Here is a 16305-nt window from a genome sequence, read left to right as displayed (position 1 = left end):
GCTTTTGAAATGTCATTTTATCTGTATGGGTATTTTCCCTGCATGTATCTTCATGACTACAGAGAGCAGAAGAGGGGTTGGGTGCCCTGGAACTGGAGTTACAGACAGTTGTGAGGCACCAGGTGGGTGCTGGGAATCAAGCCCAGGTCCTCCGGAAAAACATCCTTCTCTCCAGCCCTCATCCCCACGCTGCTGGCTTTCTACCTCAGCCTAATAAAGATATGTAACCCTTCAATGACTAATTGAGTTTCTCTTCCATAAGATTTTGCTAAGTCTTGCGATAGCCGTGTCCTTCTGTGTCCTCTTTTTACTTAACATTTCTTCAGCTTGCTAACCTGAATGGCACACTCATTACCCGCTAAAGACATCGGCCACCGTGTATTTTCACTTCCATACTTCTCAGAGATGGTGTTGACTGTCTTATTTCTGAAGAACCAGCCTCGGGTAATAAGGATATTATATAATAGCCTGTGCACTTAGTCGCTATTACAATTTGAGGTTACAATTCTGAATTCTAGCACTCTTTAACAGACTGACCAGAACTTGAAACTCGGCCTTGGCCTCTGGTGCCGAAAATAAGCAATTTAACGTTTTTGAAGCACAGTGGCAAATTGCATCTCTGGGGAGGTAGAATGGTTTAAGCCGTCAACAGTCTGTAGAATATGTTGGCACTTGTCTGTAATTTCAGTAGATAGAAGCAGGAGGGTTAGCAGTTCACAGTCATCCTCAGCTACATAACAAGTTCAAAGCCAGCCAGGGCCACCTGGTACCCTATCTTTAAAAACAAGGGTCTGGAGAGATGACTCAGTCGTTAAGAGCATTGGCTGCTTTCCCTGGGGGACCCACGTTCAGTTCCCAGCACCCACACTGGGCAACTCAATACTGCCTTTCATTCCATCTTCAAGGTTCCGGACACCTTCAGCCCTCCAAACATCTTCGTTCCCGCGCACAAACCGAAGTACGTGCACATAATAAAAAATAAAAATTTTAAAGAAGAAAAATGCCTGTTTTGTCTTCTTTTCTGTGCAGTCTTGAGCACATATATTGGTCAGTGATTTGTGACATTCAGAAAAGCTGTTACCAAGGATGGGGAAGCACGGTACACTGCAAGAACTGGGAGTCTGTGCAGCTAGACTGTAAAGTTTAGCAAATGACAGCCCAAATCCCATAGATAAAGACCAGACTGTGATGAATATTGGGAAGATGGGTCATAGTAAATCTGTTTGTTGGATCTTTTGCAAAACAATAAAGTAGGGCCTTGAGAGATGGCTTGCAGGCAGAGACAGGAGCATTAGTGGGACTTGCTGTCTTCAAGCCTAGCCAAGAAAACATGAGCCTCAGCTTCAAGGGAAGACTCCTCCTCAAAGGATAGACAGTGATGGTGGGGGACACGTGTCCCCTCTCCTGGCCTCCACACATGTACGTGCACACAGTCACACAAAACTTAAAAAAAATTCTTTGAAGTTGCACACAAAACTTAAAATTTGAGGGGCTGGAGAGATGGCTTAGTGGTTAAGAGCACTGACTGCTCCTCCAGAGGACCCGGGTTCAATTCCCAGCACCCACATGGCAGCTCGCAGCTGTCTGTAGCTCCAGTTCAAGAGAATCTGATGTTGTTATACCAACGTGCATGAAATAAAGTTAAATAACTTAAAAAAAAACTTAAAATTTGAAGTTGCAGTTAGATAAATCATATTGGACTTTGAGGTCCACCACTTGAAAACTAGCTGGTTATAATCTGGCCGTCCTCAAGGACCAGAAAGGGACAACACTTAGTGTAAGCCTTGGTTGGTGGCATTAAAACAGAAGTTACCAAATGACAATGTTAAAGTCATGAGAAGCTGGACTTGAAAAGGAGAGTTGTTCTTGTTTTGGATGCTTGCTGCCTTTATGTTTCTGTAAATTGAACTCTGGCCTCTTCTAGGCAAACATTCTACGATGGAACTCTCCCTGGCTTAATCGTGTTCACATGAAGGTAGAGGAATTAACGGCTTAGAAAGAAAGACTTCACCGTGGCAGAAGGAAATCAAACGCCTTTATTCAGGGGGCTAGGTCTTTGGCAGTGATCTCTGTATGCTGTTTGTTCTAGCCTGGCCCTTCCAGCCATGGGCTTCTTACTGTGTTTACAGTACTAGACATGAATTCCCCGCTGCGAAGCGGGCCTCAGGTCATAGCAGAGAGCACTTGGTTATGGCCATAGCAAACTTGCCACCTATTTGTCCCAATGGGGACATTTTAGTTATCAGGTCAGTAATGCCCCATCTCAAAACCTACAGCTGTGTACAACTGTAGCTAACAATCCCCCAGCCTCCACAACACCTTGTTGGGAGCAGTGAGACCCCAGATCCTGAATTTCTTGTAATCCCCTGATCTGAGTGCCTACAGCTGCTCTGAGCGCGAGACCTTCAGGAGTTCCTGATGGCAGGAGAGTGGTTTCTGGTGGGTTTGGCTGAGGTGTGGCTATCTCTATATAATCTGCCCCTGAACACAAGAAAGGGAGCATTCTTGGGGAATTCAAGGATGACCCATGTCGCAGTCTGTGTGTGTGTGTCTGTGTATTTTAACCTCCAGCCCCTTGCCTGAAGCTCGCGAACTGGGTGCCAGCGCACAGAGCGCAAACACGGAGGCGCGGTGCGCAGCAACACCTACCACTGAAGACTAGCTAGCAGGAAAGAAGCTTCCAGCACAGTTCCAGCCTCCTTTCTCTTAGTTCCTGTGACCAGAGCAGTAGGGTCATACCGTCCAGTTCTCGTGGACAGCCAGCAGCAGCAGCAGCAGCAGCAGCAGCAGCAGCAGCAGCAGCAGCAGCAGCAATTGCCTGTATTGTCTGTGGGTCTCAGAGACCTCCCTGACCAATAACAGGTCACAGGAAGCACCCCACTCCAGGCACGTGTGTTCCCATAAAATAGCATGTGACTTCTAGGAGCAGCTTTTTACAACAGTTAGGACTGAGTGTACAGAAACAGAATAGTTACATGAACCCCCAGCATGTACCTCCCTCAGCTGACAGTATGTTCACCATTGCTAGTGCACAGCCGATCTTGTTTTGTCTAATACAGTGGTTCTCGACCTGTGGGTCACAATGCTTTTGAGGGTGCTGCTCAACCCTTTCACAGGGGTGGCGTATCAAATATCCTGCATATCAGATCCTTACCATTGCAACCTATCGCAGTAACAAAGTTAGAGCTATGAAGTACCAACGAGAAGAATTTTATGGTTGGGGTCACCACAACATGAGGCGCTGTGTTAAAGGGTCGCAGCGTTGGGAACATTGGGAGCCACCGGTCTAGTCCCTCGCACACCGCACTACCTTAACTGGAATTATCTAAAAGAAAATTGCAGGCGGCATGTAATTCCACTTACAAATTCTTCACTAGGTATTATGTGTATAATTGTAAAAGGTTTTTTTTTCATCTTTGGCAGATAATTTGACAGATCATGGCGACTATAGAAGAAATTGCACATCAAATTATTGAGCAGCAGATGGGTGAGGTATGTCTAGTTTCCGGCTCATTTGCTGACCTACCGAGCTTTCGCTTATGCTAAATGTCTGTACTAGCTTTTGGAAGTGCAGGGTGCAGATAGCTCAGCTTTCAGATAGCGTCTCTGTGTGGTGAAAAGGGGTTAAATAATGCAGTAAATTGTAGTAAGTAGTATGGCTTCAGTCTGTACGGGGCTGTGGAATGCACATAGACTAAATGTTTATAAAAATAAATGAAAAGCTAATAAAGAGTTAGGAGTAGGAGGGGATCTGATCAGGGAATATTGTTTGGGGATTAGGAAATCTGAGGCCAGTCTTGACTACATCCTTGGTATGTATATATATATAATTTAACTTTATTTTATGTGCATTGGTGTGAAGGTGTCAGATCCCCTGGAACCAGAGTTTCAGATAGTTGTGAGCTGCCATGTGAGTACTGGGAATTGAACTCAGGTCCTCAGGAAGCACACTCAGTGCTCTTAACCACCAAGCCATCTCTCCAGCCTCAGTTTTTTTGTTTTTTTATGGCATATGTTTTGGGGATTTTATCCAAAGTTTGTGACCTGTTACTCCCATAGACACAGTTAATTTTGACTCTTCAGTCTGAACTATTTTGACCACATCTGACATGGTTATTTTTGAAGTGATTAAAAATGCTGGGACATGTCAGGCCCCAGAAGCAAGCATCAGAAAACACAACACTGCCTCTTAGTGACCTTCCCTGGCCTCCATTCCCTGTAGAAAAGAGAGATAGGCCCTGCTGTGCAATAGCACCCATGACAACCAGTCTCAAGGAGCAGGGAGATGGTGCCTGCCACTAAATCTAACAACCAGAGTTTGGTCCCCAGAACCTGTATGATGAGGAGGAAAGAGAACTCTTGAAGGTGTCCTCTCCCTCTGCATGCACGTTAAGGGTGCATGCTATGGCATGTACATGTGCACACACGTGCACACTCACGCAAGTAAATGTTCAAAACTAAAAATACTAAAAAGAAGCAGGCTCAGTCCAGATCTGCAGTATAATGCAGGGCAGTTGGTTTAAGGTCTGATAGTAATAACTGGATCAGACCCTTGAGATGGCTTAACAAATAGAGGCCGATTCTGAGCAAGCCTGGTGACGTGAGTTCAAGCCCTGGGACACAGAAAGGTGGAAGGAAGGAAGCAGCTCCACAGGGGTGTTCTCTGACCACCACACACATGCAGTTCTCTCTTGTGCACACGCGTGTACACACACACATACACATACACACATGCACAATAATAAGATAATAACTAGGATAGGATAGATTGTTCAAACAAATATCTGCATAGTTCAGTCAAGTTGTATCATAACCATACTATGATATGGTTGATAAGGTTCGACTGCCTCATATAAGTAAGTCTGATGATTATAGTAATGTAATAATGTAATAAAAAAGTCTTCCTCACGATATTAGTACCTATAAAAATTATTAATTTACCTGTCAGGCTACTGGCACATGCCTACAGTCCCAGAACTCAGGAGGTAGAGGCTGGAGGATCTCAAGTTCAAGGCCAGACTGGGCATAAATAATAGTGGACAAAATGATTAATTGTAAGAAAAAAGATTAGAATGTTTATGACTTCATGAGACATAGTACCTGTTTCTTCAGTGGTCTCTCTGCCCTGCCCTGGGTTCTCCATTTGTACGCGATGTGACTCCTGAGTCCACACTGCCGCTGACTTTTGCAAAGCTGCATGTCATGTTTGGTGCTATCGATGAACACGTTCCACAGATCAGCATGCTATTAAAATATTCTGTTCTTTTCTGCACTATCTCTGTAAGACAGAGTTTTCTTTTTAAATTTGAACCAGAACAACATATTCTAATAGTCCAAAGGAAGGAACAGACAGGAACTTACAACTCTGTTAAAGCAGATATTGAAAGAGCTCACAGAAATGTAAAACAGCACCACTCTCGCTATTGCATATTTAGTGGAGAAATAAACTTAGTTTTCATGAAATGTTATTTCCTATTAGTGAATATGATAAGAAGTTTTTAAATGAATAAAGGGTTTTAATTATCTTAGAAATTTTATTATGCCTTCCCCACCCCCGCTTTCTTCATTTTATTCCCATAGGAAGCCAGGGTAGAGCCAGCACATGTCCCCAGGCCTCAGGAGCGTCCTTAGCAGATGTTGCCAGACCTGTGTTCTGTCCTGAGTCCTCTCAAGCATTTGTACGTCTAGATAGAGCAGGCCACGTCCTTCTGTCACCGGGGGCTCTTGAGAAGCTTGGTGACGTTTCCCTTGAGAGTGGTACTTCTTGTCAGGTCCCTCTTCCTGCTGGGTCCCTTCTGCAGCTGATGGGGTCCTTTCCATCCTCCTGGATCTTGGCGTGGTTGTCTAACTTGGCAGAGAGCTGGCTCCAGACTTTTATTGAGTGTCGAGGGGACCTGAGACCTGCGAATTGCTTACCTAGTTACTGCTCTCCATTGAGATCAAGATTATTATCTGTTTAAAGATTATTCTGTTACACTGTAGTAAATACCCTTTCACCCATCTAATGTTTCATCCCAGTGACAGGTAGGTAGGTCATGCGTGTACCTAGTTCTCTTTTCTAAAAACTAAGTGAACATTAGACTTTTAACTCACAATCATACAGTTATTTTCATTGCTACCTCATAGCTGAAATTTTTCTACTGTTAGAAATGAAAATATGAATAGTTTTCTAGATAGAGATTTGCAAAAGGTGTCGTAACCCACAGGTGGAGAACCGTTGAGTGACAAGTATGAAGGAAGGAATCAAAGTAGTGATAATCAAAACCAAATAATCTTGCTATTGTACTTTTATTGATTTATTTATTGATTGATTGATTTTGTATTTTTGAAACAGGGTTTTTCTATGTAGCCCTGGCTGTTCTGGAGCTTACTCTGTAAACCAGGCTGGCCTCAAACTCAGAGATCATTAAAAGGAGAATTGTCATTTTAAAAGTGTATAACTTGCTATTCTAGCTTGTTTTGAAGTTAAAATTGATTCATTAAAGGAAAACAAAAGCCAGTTATGGTAGCGGATTGTGAGTTCAAGGCCAATATGGCTACATAGCCAGACCTGCCTCAAAAGGAAGCAGACACGATTGGGTTGAATCGATTATTAACGTGCATGATTGTGTTAGATTGTTACAGAGCAGCAGAGCGAGCAGAAAATCCAGATTGTGACAGCACTTGACCATAGCACGCAGGGCAAGCAGTTCATTCTGGCTAATCATGAAGGCTCCACCCCGGGAAAGGTCTTCCTCGCCTCTCCAGATGCCGCAGGAGTAAACCAGCTGTTCTTTGCCACTCCCGATCTGTCCACACCACACCTCCAGGTAAATCACAGTAAAAAACATGTCTTTCTTATCAGGGAAGCAACTAACAAAAGAGTAACAGAGAAGTAAATCTGAAGGAAGAAAGTACAGCTTCTTAGTAGCATCCTAGTAGCTGTACACAGTGATGAGCTCTTTATACAAGTTAATGGGCTCCGTCGTTTACTCAAGGCCCCTCCGTCTCATCTCAATAATGACCGTTATGTGATATCTGTGTGGCAGTCATATTTGCATAATCATAATTAATCTGTCAACAACCAGGGGCTCATTTGTGTGACACAGGGTCTCACTGTGCAGCCCAGGTTGCCTTCACACAAAGATCCTCGTCCCCTAGCCTCACACCACCGTGTCACCACCAGCTCTACTCTATGCTTTTTCTGGGTCGTTTCATCCAGAAAGGTTCTGAACTGTCAAAGACAGATGTCATGAAAGGCCTTAGAACTATAGAATACCGAGACGTGTTTCTATATGAATGATTTTATACATGACTAACGTCAGTATGTATGAGTAGCTTACATTTAAAAATACTCACATATTTATGCGTTGTACTTTTTTCTAAAGATTTATTTATTTTATATGTATGTGTGTACCTGAGGATATTTGCATGCACAACATGTATGCAGGTGCCTGTGGAGGTCCGAGGAAGGTGTCAGTCCCTGGAACTAGGTGTACAAATTGGTTGTGAGCCACCTGATGTGAGTGCCGGGAACCGAACCCATGACCTCTAAAGAGCAGCAAGTGCTCTCAGCCACCAGTTGATTTTGGTGTTTTGGTTTTGTTCTTGATAGAGCTTCTTTATGTAGCCCTGGCTAGACTGGAACTAAGTAAATGGAACAGGCTGGACTTGAATTCACAAAGAGCCTCCTGCCCTCCCCACCCCTTCTCACAATACTGGGAACAAAGGTGGTGTCTGAATGAGCTGGTGTGATTATTGTGGAACAAGGATATAGGTACTCATAGTTTTCACCTTGATTGCACTGAAGCATTTTTTTTTCCTTTGTGGAAGAAGGCTAGCTTCGCTGCTACATCCATAGAGATGTTCTTAGGTGAAGGGCAGCTTATGTCGAAGCAAGCAGTGTCCCTGACCTTTCACTGTTGGACAGCATGAAGCTCGCGCTGATCAATGACGCATTTCTTCTCTAAAGCTCTTTACAGAAAATTCTCCTGACCAGGGACCAAATAAGGTTTTTGACCTCTGTGTCGTGTGTGGAGACAAAGCCTCAGGTAGGGTCAAAAATAATTCTGCGTATTTTACACTGTTTAAAGTAACTGCTCCTCAGCTGTGTTCCCTCTAAAATTAGAAAATAAACCGAAGAATGTTTTTATGCTTCATCTTTGTGGCCTATAGCTTCACTTTTTTCTCTTTTTATACTTTTCCTTCAATGTCGTTTAATTTGATTTATAGTGGCATCAAATATTGGTTTTGTTTTCCTTGTGTAGAAGTAAACACATAAAAAGTGTTAAATGTAAAAAAATTGTATTTGCCAAAGGGATCCCCAGTAAATGATTTGTGGTCTTTAATAATACATTATGTTGTTAATTTTTTTTAACACGCTTTCCTGAAGGCGTAAGTCACAAACAATGCCACACCAGTTTGGAATTATGATTAATAGGGTGGTATTTATTTAAAGGGGAAAAAACTTACAGATAACCGGCCCAGACAACAGCCTTCTGCGCAATCAGGAAGAGAAGGGAAGTAGTGGCTTTTTTAAAGGGAGAGAGACCACGCCCCAATGAGCTGGTATCTCAGCGGCTATTGGCTGGAGGAGTGGAAGGACCTCCTGCAACACTTCCCCAAACCATGTTTTAGGAATTCAGAGTAGATTGGATTGCTGAAGTAGAAGGTTCTTTGGTCAGTCTTTATTTGGAGTTCTGCGTTTCTGATTCAGTTACCTTTGGATTGCTGAAGTAGAAGGTTCTTTGGTCAGTCTTTATTTGGAGTTCTGCGTTTCTGATTCAGTTACCTTTCCGTTCAGGAATGAACCAGGCCTGGCCATGGTTAGCAACTGTGTTCAGATGGGGTCTGCTGGGGAAGTACGACTCTAGGACCTGGGTGGACTGTTTTCAGTCATGTCTGAGTGCTCAGCGAGAGATCATGTAAATTCTGATCATCGCTGACTTCCTGTCAGAAGTTCTCGCTCATGTCTGTTCATACATGTGCTCAAGTGTCGCTGGGGCGGAGCTTAAGGGCCCAGCTTGTCTTTGTTAAATTTCTTTTTTGAAATTTCATTACAAAACTCTCCATTCGAGCTTTCTCTCAAGTGTGTGTAAGTTGTTAATCATATAAAACAAATGATTGGTCAAATAACAGGTTAATTAAAATGTGATATGTGTATGAGCAGTTTGGCTGGTTGTATCTGTGTGTGCAGTGTGTGCACCTGATACCTGTGGAGGCGAGAAGAGGGTGTCGAATCCCCTGAAGCTGGAGTTGCAGATGGATGGTGGTGGATGCTGGGAACGGGTCCTGGACCCGCTGCAACAGCAGCAGCTGGGAACTGGGCCCACTGCAAGGGCAGCAGCTGGGAACGGGTCCTGGACCCGCTGCAAGGGCAGCAGCTGGGAACTGGTCCTGGACCCGCTGCAAGGGTAGCAGCTGGGAACTGGTCCTGGACCCGCTGCAAGGGCGGCAGCTGGGAACTGGTCCTGGACCCGCTACAAGGGTAGCAGCTGGGAACTGGTCCTGGACCCGCTGCAGGGGCAGCAGCTGGGAACGGGTCCTGGACCCGCTGCAAGGGCAGCAGCTGGGAACTGGTCCTGGACCCGCTGCAAGGGCAGCAGCTGGGAACGGGTCCTGGACCCGCTGCAAGGATAGCAACTGCCCTTCCCACCAAGCCATCATTTTAGCCCCAGACTATAGTCGCTTTATTATGAAGTTTATAGCTGGGCGGTGGTGGCGCACGTCTTTAATTCCAGCATTTGGGAGGCAGAGGCAGGTGGATCTCTGTGAGTTTGAGGCCAGCCTGGTGCACAGAGCTAGTTCCAGGACAGGCTCCAAAGCTACTAAGAAACCCTGTCTCTAAAAAAATAAAGGAGTTTCCAAAGTGGAGCTGACAAAGGAAGGTTATTATCATTCCAGTACTAGGTAGCACTTTCCTTTTTTCTGGAGCACAGAGCTGTAATATTAAAGCATCTATTATAGCCAAGGATGCGGACTGGTGGTAGAAGGCTTGCTTAGCATTTCCAGGTGATGCATTCCCCCAGCAGCAGGGGGCGTTGTTGCATGATAGATGACATAACAGTCATTTGTGAGCTTTCTTAGGATTGGAAATTTTAACGCACATAATAGAATTTTTATGATGACTTTGTTCCTAAGTTCTCCAGTACTTTTAATGTTACACAATAAAATTTAAAGCTGTCTATCATTAAACTTACCACAGGATATGGTTGTTTGGTTCTCTACTTAAATAAATCCTAAAAGAAAATTTTGTCAGAATCTCAAAATCACAATTTCATTTTATATATTGTTGCTTTGATAGAAAAAAAACGAACTTATTTCCCTTCAATTCTTATAGTATGTTTTGTATTTTCTTAAACATTTCATCTCTAGGGCGTCATTATGGAGCGATAACCTGCGAAGGCTGCAAAGGATTTTTTAAAAGAAGCATCCGAAAGAACCTAGTTTATTCGTGCCGCGGATCCAAAGACTGTGTAATTAATAAGCACCACCGAAACCGCTGTCAGTACTGCAGGTTACAGCGCTGCATCGCTTTCGGGATGAAGCAGGACTGTATGTACCTGCTTGGAAGGGGTGATGGTTTTTAGACCGCAGCACATGGAACGTGCATACAATTAGCTCTCTCTTGCGGGTCAGCTCTCCGCAGGCTGTTTTGGTCACTCTTCTGTGGCTGTAATTAAACTCTATATACATAAGGGACGGCTCCCTTCAGTTCTTGGCAGTGAGGTTTTTTTAAGAGTTCTGTTTTTCTACCACAGGAGTGGCAAAATAGGAAGGCAGGATAAGATGTAAGTTGACCAGTTTCACAAATAGGGGCAGCATCATTGAACGTGGATAGACTGTAAAGACTGACGGTTGCCTTTGGGATTCAGTCAGAAGCAGTGTCTCCCTCTGATGACAAGAAGCTTAGATTTACAAATTCCCATAGCGTCTGTATCGTAGTATAATTATTTAACATGTTTTTATAGCCGTTCAGTGTGAAAGAAAACCCATTGAAGTATCCCGAGAAAAGTCTTCCAACTGTGCGGCTTCCACAGAAAAAATCTACATCCGCAAAGACCTCCGAAGCCCGCTGGCTGCAACTCCGACCTTTGTGACGGATGGCGAGACCACCAGGTGCCATACAGATGACAATAAGAAGCTGGGTCCTTTGCTTCTCTTCCCACATCAAGTAAGACTAAAATTCGGGCTTCATTTGTTCCAGGTCTACAGGACTGTTGGATTCGGGAATGTTCGTAAACATTCACCAGCCTGGGATAAAAACAGAACCAGCTATGCTGATGACCCCCGATAAGGTAAGGAATACGATTCAAGACCCCTCTCCTGCCCCTCTGCCCCAGTGCTGGAGTTTGAGCCCTTGACCCCATGCTGGGCTCCTGAGCAGTAATCCCTGTTTTCTTCTTTAAAAAGTTTTACTTATTTGTATATTTTCTGTATGAGTGTTCTGTCTGCATGTATGCCTGCAGGCCAGAAGAGGGCATCAGACCCCATTACTCATGATTGTGAGCCAACATGTGGTTGCTGGGAATTGAACTCATGACCTTTGGAAGAGCAGCCAGTGCTCCTAACAGCAAAACTATCTCTCCAGTCCCTAATTCCTGTTTCTAAAGCTAAAATTATTTGATAGAATTCTTCACCGTGCCACTAAAATATTATCTTTAACATGAAAGCAACAAAAATTGAAAGTATTCCCAGATTCTTTTCTTTCACCTTGAAATCAAAGTTATTAGAAAATTAATTAGTTATGTTAAACCCAAACCAGATATAATGGTACACTTCTTGTAATCCCCGCAACTTGGATGGCTAAAGGCAGAACAGTGACTGTAAATGGAGCCAGCCTGGTCTACACTCTAGCCTGGTCTACACTCTAGCCTGGTCTACACTCTAGCCTGGTCTACACTCTAGCCTGGTCTACACTCTGATTTGAGGGTCAGCTGTGATGTATTGTGAGCCCACCTGAAAAAAACCAGCAGAAGAAAAGCACAGAATTCTTGCATGTATTCCTCTTATTTTCCCTGCTAGATTTATTAATGCCAAAATACTTGATAGTTCAAGCAAAGGGAAGTTCTCAGTATCCCTCAGTCGGAACACGCATTTGAGTCTCAGGATGATGTACAGCCCCTGATTGCCTGTGACCTCAGCCACTGTTTGTCCTCAGCATTTCCGTGGGGTCTGGGATCAGGGCAGAATGAGATGGCCTGTGATCTCAGATTCCACACCCAAGTCATCTAGACTATCTGCGACTGGAGCAGACCTTTCTTTGTCACGGGTCTAAAGGAAAGATTTCTGTACGTGTGTGCACACACATCCGTGTGTACATGCCTGTGTGCCTCCTCATGCTCATGTTCAAGGCTGGAGGAGATGCCCTGCTCCATTGCCATCTGCCTTGTTCCCTGAGAGAGGGTCTTGCCAAACCTGGAACAAGGAGCCCCATGGTTGTGTGTGCGCTGGGGATCCGAACTGAGATCTTCCTGCCTGCACAGCAGCCTCTGCTGCCCCTTAGAAGCCATCTCTCCAGCCCTAAAAGGTTTCTCTATTTAGGTAAAGTGTGTAAGCTTTCTGTAATTTCCCAAAACTGTATGAGAAGAAAGACGTTTTCCTAAAAAGATTTTTAGTCTGTTTTTGTCATGTTTATTTATTTACTGTGTGTGTGTCTGTGTGTGTGTCTGTGTGTGTGTGTGTCTGTGTGTGTGTGTATGTGTCTGTGTGTGTGTGTGTGTGTGTCTGTGTGTGTGTATGTGTCTGTGTGTGTGTGTCTGTGTGTCTGTGTGTGTGTGTGTGTGTGTATGTGTCTGTGTGTGTGTGTGTGTCTGTGTGTGTGTCTGTGTGTGTATGTGTCTGTGTGTGTGTGTCTGTGTCTGTGTGTGTGTCTGTGTGTGTATGTGTCTGTGTGTGTGTGTATGTGTCTGTGTGTGTGTGTCTGTGTGTGTGTGTGTCTGTGTGTGTGTGTCTGTGTGTGTGTCTGTGTGTGTATGTGTGTGTGTGTCTGTGTGTGTGTGTCTGTGTGTGTGTGTCTGTGTGTGTGTGTGTCTGTGTGTGTGTGTGTCTGTGTGTGTGTCTGTGTGTGTGTGTCTGTGTGTCTGTGTGTGTGTGTGTCTGTGTGTCTGTGTGTGTGTGTGTATGTGTCTGTGTGTGTGTGTGTATGTGTCTGTGTGTGTGTCTGTGTGTGTGTGTGTGTGTCTGTGTGTCTGTGTGTGTGTGTGTGTCTGTGTGTGTGTCTGTGTGTGTATGTGTCTGTGTGTGTGTGTGTCTGTGTGTGTGTGTGTCTGTGTGTGTGTCTGTGTGTGTGTGTCTGTGTGTGTGTGTCTGTGTGTGTGTGTGTCTGTGTGTGTGTGTGTATGTGCGTGTTTCTGTGTGTGTGTGTCTGTGTGTGTGTGTGTGTGCGTGTGTGTCTGTGTGTGTGTCTGTGTGTGTGTGTCTGTGTGTGTGTCTGTGTGTGTATGTGTCTGTGTGTGTGTGTCTGTGTGTCTGTGTTCACCGTCATGCACATGAGGAAGTCAGAGGACAACTTTCTGGAGTTGGTTCTCGCTCCCCACCGCGTGGGATCTTGTTGTACTCAAGTAGTCGTTGTTAGTGGCCAGTGCCTTTACTCAGAGCTGCCCTGCAGGCCCTGAGAAGGTTTGGGAGGGCCTGTGATGAGACTTTGTGCCACCTGCCCTGGGCTCTGGCTCTGCACACTCAACAGTGCCAGAGCACGGGGGTGTCATCCAATGGAAGAACATGCGCAGCAGACATGAGGTCCTTGGTTCAATCTCAGCACCAAAAAATGTAACGGAAAACACAACAAATGTCCCTAAATACTGCATCACAAGATGAGATTTTTCTTTGTCACATTACCTAAGAAGCTCCGGTGGCAGAAACTTGGAAATCTAGTTAGACATATTTCCTCTCATGGAAAGGAATAGTTACACTTCTGAGTTTTAGATAAAAATTAAAATACCTAGCAGACTATGTGGGTAAATTCCTTTAATCCCGGCATTCAGAAGGCAGAGGCAGGAGGATCTCTGTGAATTCAAGGTCAGCCTGGTCTATAAGGTCTAGTTTCAACACTAAGAGAGAGATACAGAAATCTAATCTACATGGGAAGTAGAAAGTAGAAAAAGACAAGATCTCCTGAGTAAATTGGGAGCATGGGGACCTTGTGGGAGAATTGGAGGGAGGGGAAGAGGCAGGGAGGGAAGCAGAGAAAAATGTAGAGCTCGGTAAATATCAATAAAAAATGTATAAAAAAAAAGGAAAAAGAAAAGATCTAGTTCCAGGACAGCCAGGGCTACATGGAGATACCCTGGAGAGAGAGAGAGGGAGAGAGAGAGAGAGAGAGAGAGAGAGAGAGAGAGAGAGAGAGAGAGAAGGCTAATTGACTAGGACATGAGCTTTTGCAACTTGTGTGTGCTGGGTCATTCTGTTGAAGATGGATGAGGATTCGTGTTGGACAGGATTAATGGACAGGTTAATATATATGTACACATACACACATACATATATGTATATTATATGTGTACATGTATGCATACACACATAATATGTTACCATCTTTCTAGTCAGACCACAGTCATTCTGTGATTGATGCCCTAGAACTTTGGTGCTGTGATTCCTGCAGAGCCAGAGCCTAGGGCAGATGGGAGAAAGTCTTTTCACAGGCCCTCCCAAATCTCCTCAGGGCCAGCAAGCCAGCTCATAGTAAAGACATTAAGAAATACATATGTGTGTGTGTGTGTATATATATATATATATATATATATATATATATATATATATATATGGGTGTGTGTGTGTGTGTGTGTGTATGTATGTATATATATATGTCACATAAAAACTTGATAATAGGCAGGATATTCATTAAGGATCTGGGGGCACAAAAATTGTCTACTTAGTCACCAAAGGATGTTTCATATAAATTAAAGAATTAATAAAACCAATGAAACTTTCTGATATTATTCAGAATGGTTACATGTGCTAGATGTAGTGTTTTACACCTGTAATTCCAGCTCTCGGGATGCAGAGGTGGGGATCACAAGCTCAGGGCTAGCATGGGCTCTGCAGTAGGAAGCAGCAGGCCAACCGTGATAGGTATAGCAGGGCTCTGCATTAAAAAACAAAGAAACCAATCATGTATGCACAGACAAAACAAATTAACGGCTATAATGGGCAATAGAGAAGCTTAAAGGTTTTGTTATTAGGTTTGGGTGGGATAGTTTGAACATTAAAAAAGTATTATGTACTTCTGTGTATGTGTGTGCTTGTATACGTGTTTGTATATGTGTGCGTGTACACGTGTTTGTGAAGCCCCCCCCCCATGTTGGGAGGCTTATTTGATTACTCTTCATCTTATTTGTTGAGGCAGGATCTCTCAATTGGGCCCACAGACATGGCTCTCCAGTTTGCTCCAGGGCTGCCCTTTTTGTCTTCAGAGAGCTGACATTACAGACAGGACACATGTCCAGTGGCATTCACATAGACTCTAGGTGTGTGAACTTCAGTCCTGATGCTTACTGTTTGTGAGCCAAGCAAATTAACCACTGGCTCATCTCCCCGACCTCAAAAGCATTTAATAAACTGAAGCATTAAGTATATCAAAATCTTTTCATTGAAAATGATACTTCCAAAAGCTCATCTGTCACTATGAGAAGTTGCTGAGTGTCAACTCGTTGCTTTCAAGATTGCAAGCTAAAATGAAAGGAAAAAAATGAAGCCCTTCCCTGCTCTTCCTGTGCAGTGATTTTAATTAACGCATTGCAGATGCATTCAATAATTATTCATTCTTGACAAACAAGTGCAGACAAACGGGAAGGTGTGTGATCTGGCCTAAGAGCTAAGAGCTTGACTAGGAGTTTCTTCAACTCTGGTAAGAAGAAAACATAACCCAGACCAGGGGTCCATTTCCCCCTGCTCTAGTGCAGGTCTGGTCCTGCATTTCAGTTAAGACAACGACATCTGAAGTGAACACCCACGAAACTCTATCTGAGAATTGATTAAGGGGTGCAATGGAAAAAGCAAGCTCACAAATACAGAACAAAGTGGATGATGCTGCTGACCTGGCCGCTGTCGTCCTGCCATTATGCCCAAGGGAGAAGAGGACCAACTTCAAGCTTCTTCTCTTCTGCTTTTCTGCGCTTGCTCCAGCCCCTACCACCCAGGAGAGAGAGTGCCACAGCAGCCTCCTCCTCAGTTTTATCTGGTCATGTGTTCTGAGAAAACCATGTACATACAGCCAGTTACCCCAAATGTCATTGGCTAACAGATCAAAATCCCACAACATTTTCCCTTTTTTTCTAATTAAGGAGGTTCTAATCCTAACATAAAACTATATACAATAAAAACAAC

The 16305-nt window shown here is 44.0% G+C and overlaps 1 protein-coding gene across 3 annotated transcripts in view; it reads left to right on the top strand.

Moving 5' to 3' along the window:
- Nr2c1 (nuclear receptor subfamily 2 group C member 1) overlaps positions 1-16305 on the top strand; it is a 54640-nt gene that overhangs the window by 6387 nt on the left and 31948 nt on the right. For all 3 annotated transcript variants that reach the window (XM_075954226.1, XM_075954227.1, XM_075954228.1), the window contains exons 2-7: positions 3424-3492; positions 6615-6809; positions 7952-8030; positions 10354-10533; positions 10950-11097; positions 11186-11276. In XM_075954226.1, the coding sequence (XP_075810341.1) occupies positions 3439-3492; positions 6615-6809; positions 7952-8030; positions 10354-10533; positions 10950-11097; positions 11186-11276 (747 nt within the window). In that variant the 5' untranslated portion in view covers positions 3424-3438. The remainder of the gene's footprint in view (positions 1-3423; positions 3493-6614; positions 6810-7951; positions 8031-10353; positions 10534-10949; positions 11098-11185; positions 11277-16305) is intronic.

This window comes from Microtus pennsylvanicus, chromosome 20 (genome assembly GCF_037038515.1).
Source record: "Microtus pennsylvanicus isolate mMicPen1 chromosome 20, mMicPen1.hap1, whole genome shotgun sequence".
Taxonomy (NCBI): Eukaryota; Metazoa; Chordata; class Mammalia; order Rodentia; family Cricetidae; genus Microtus; species Microtus pennsylvanicus.
The sequence above is the reverse complement of the archived record's forward strand: the minus strand, read 5'-3'. Positions and strand labels throughout refer to the sequence as shown.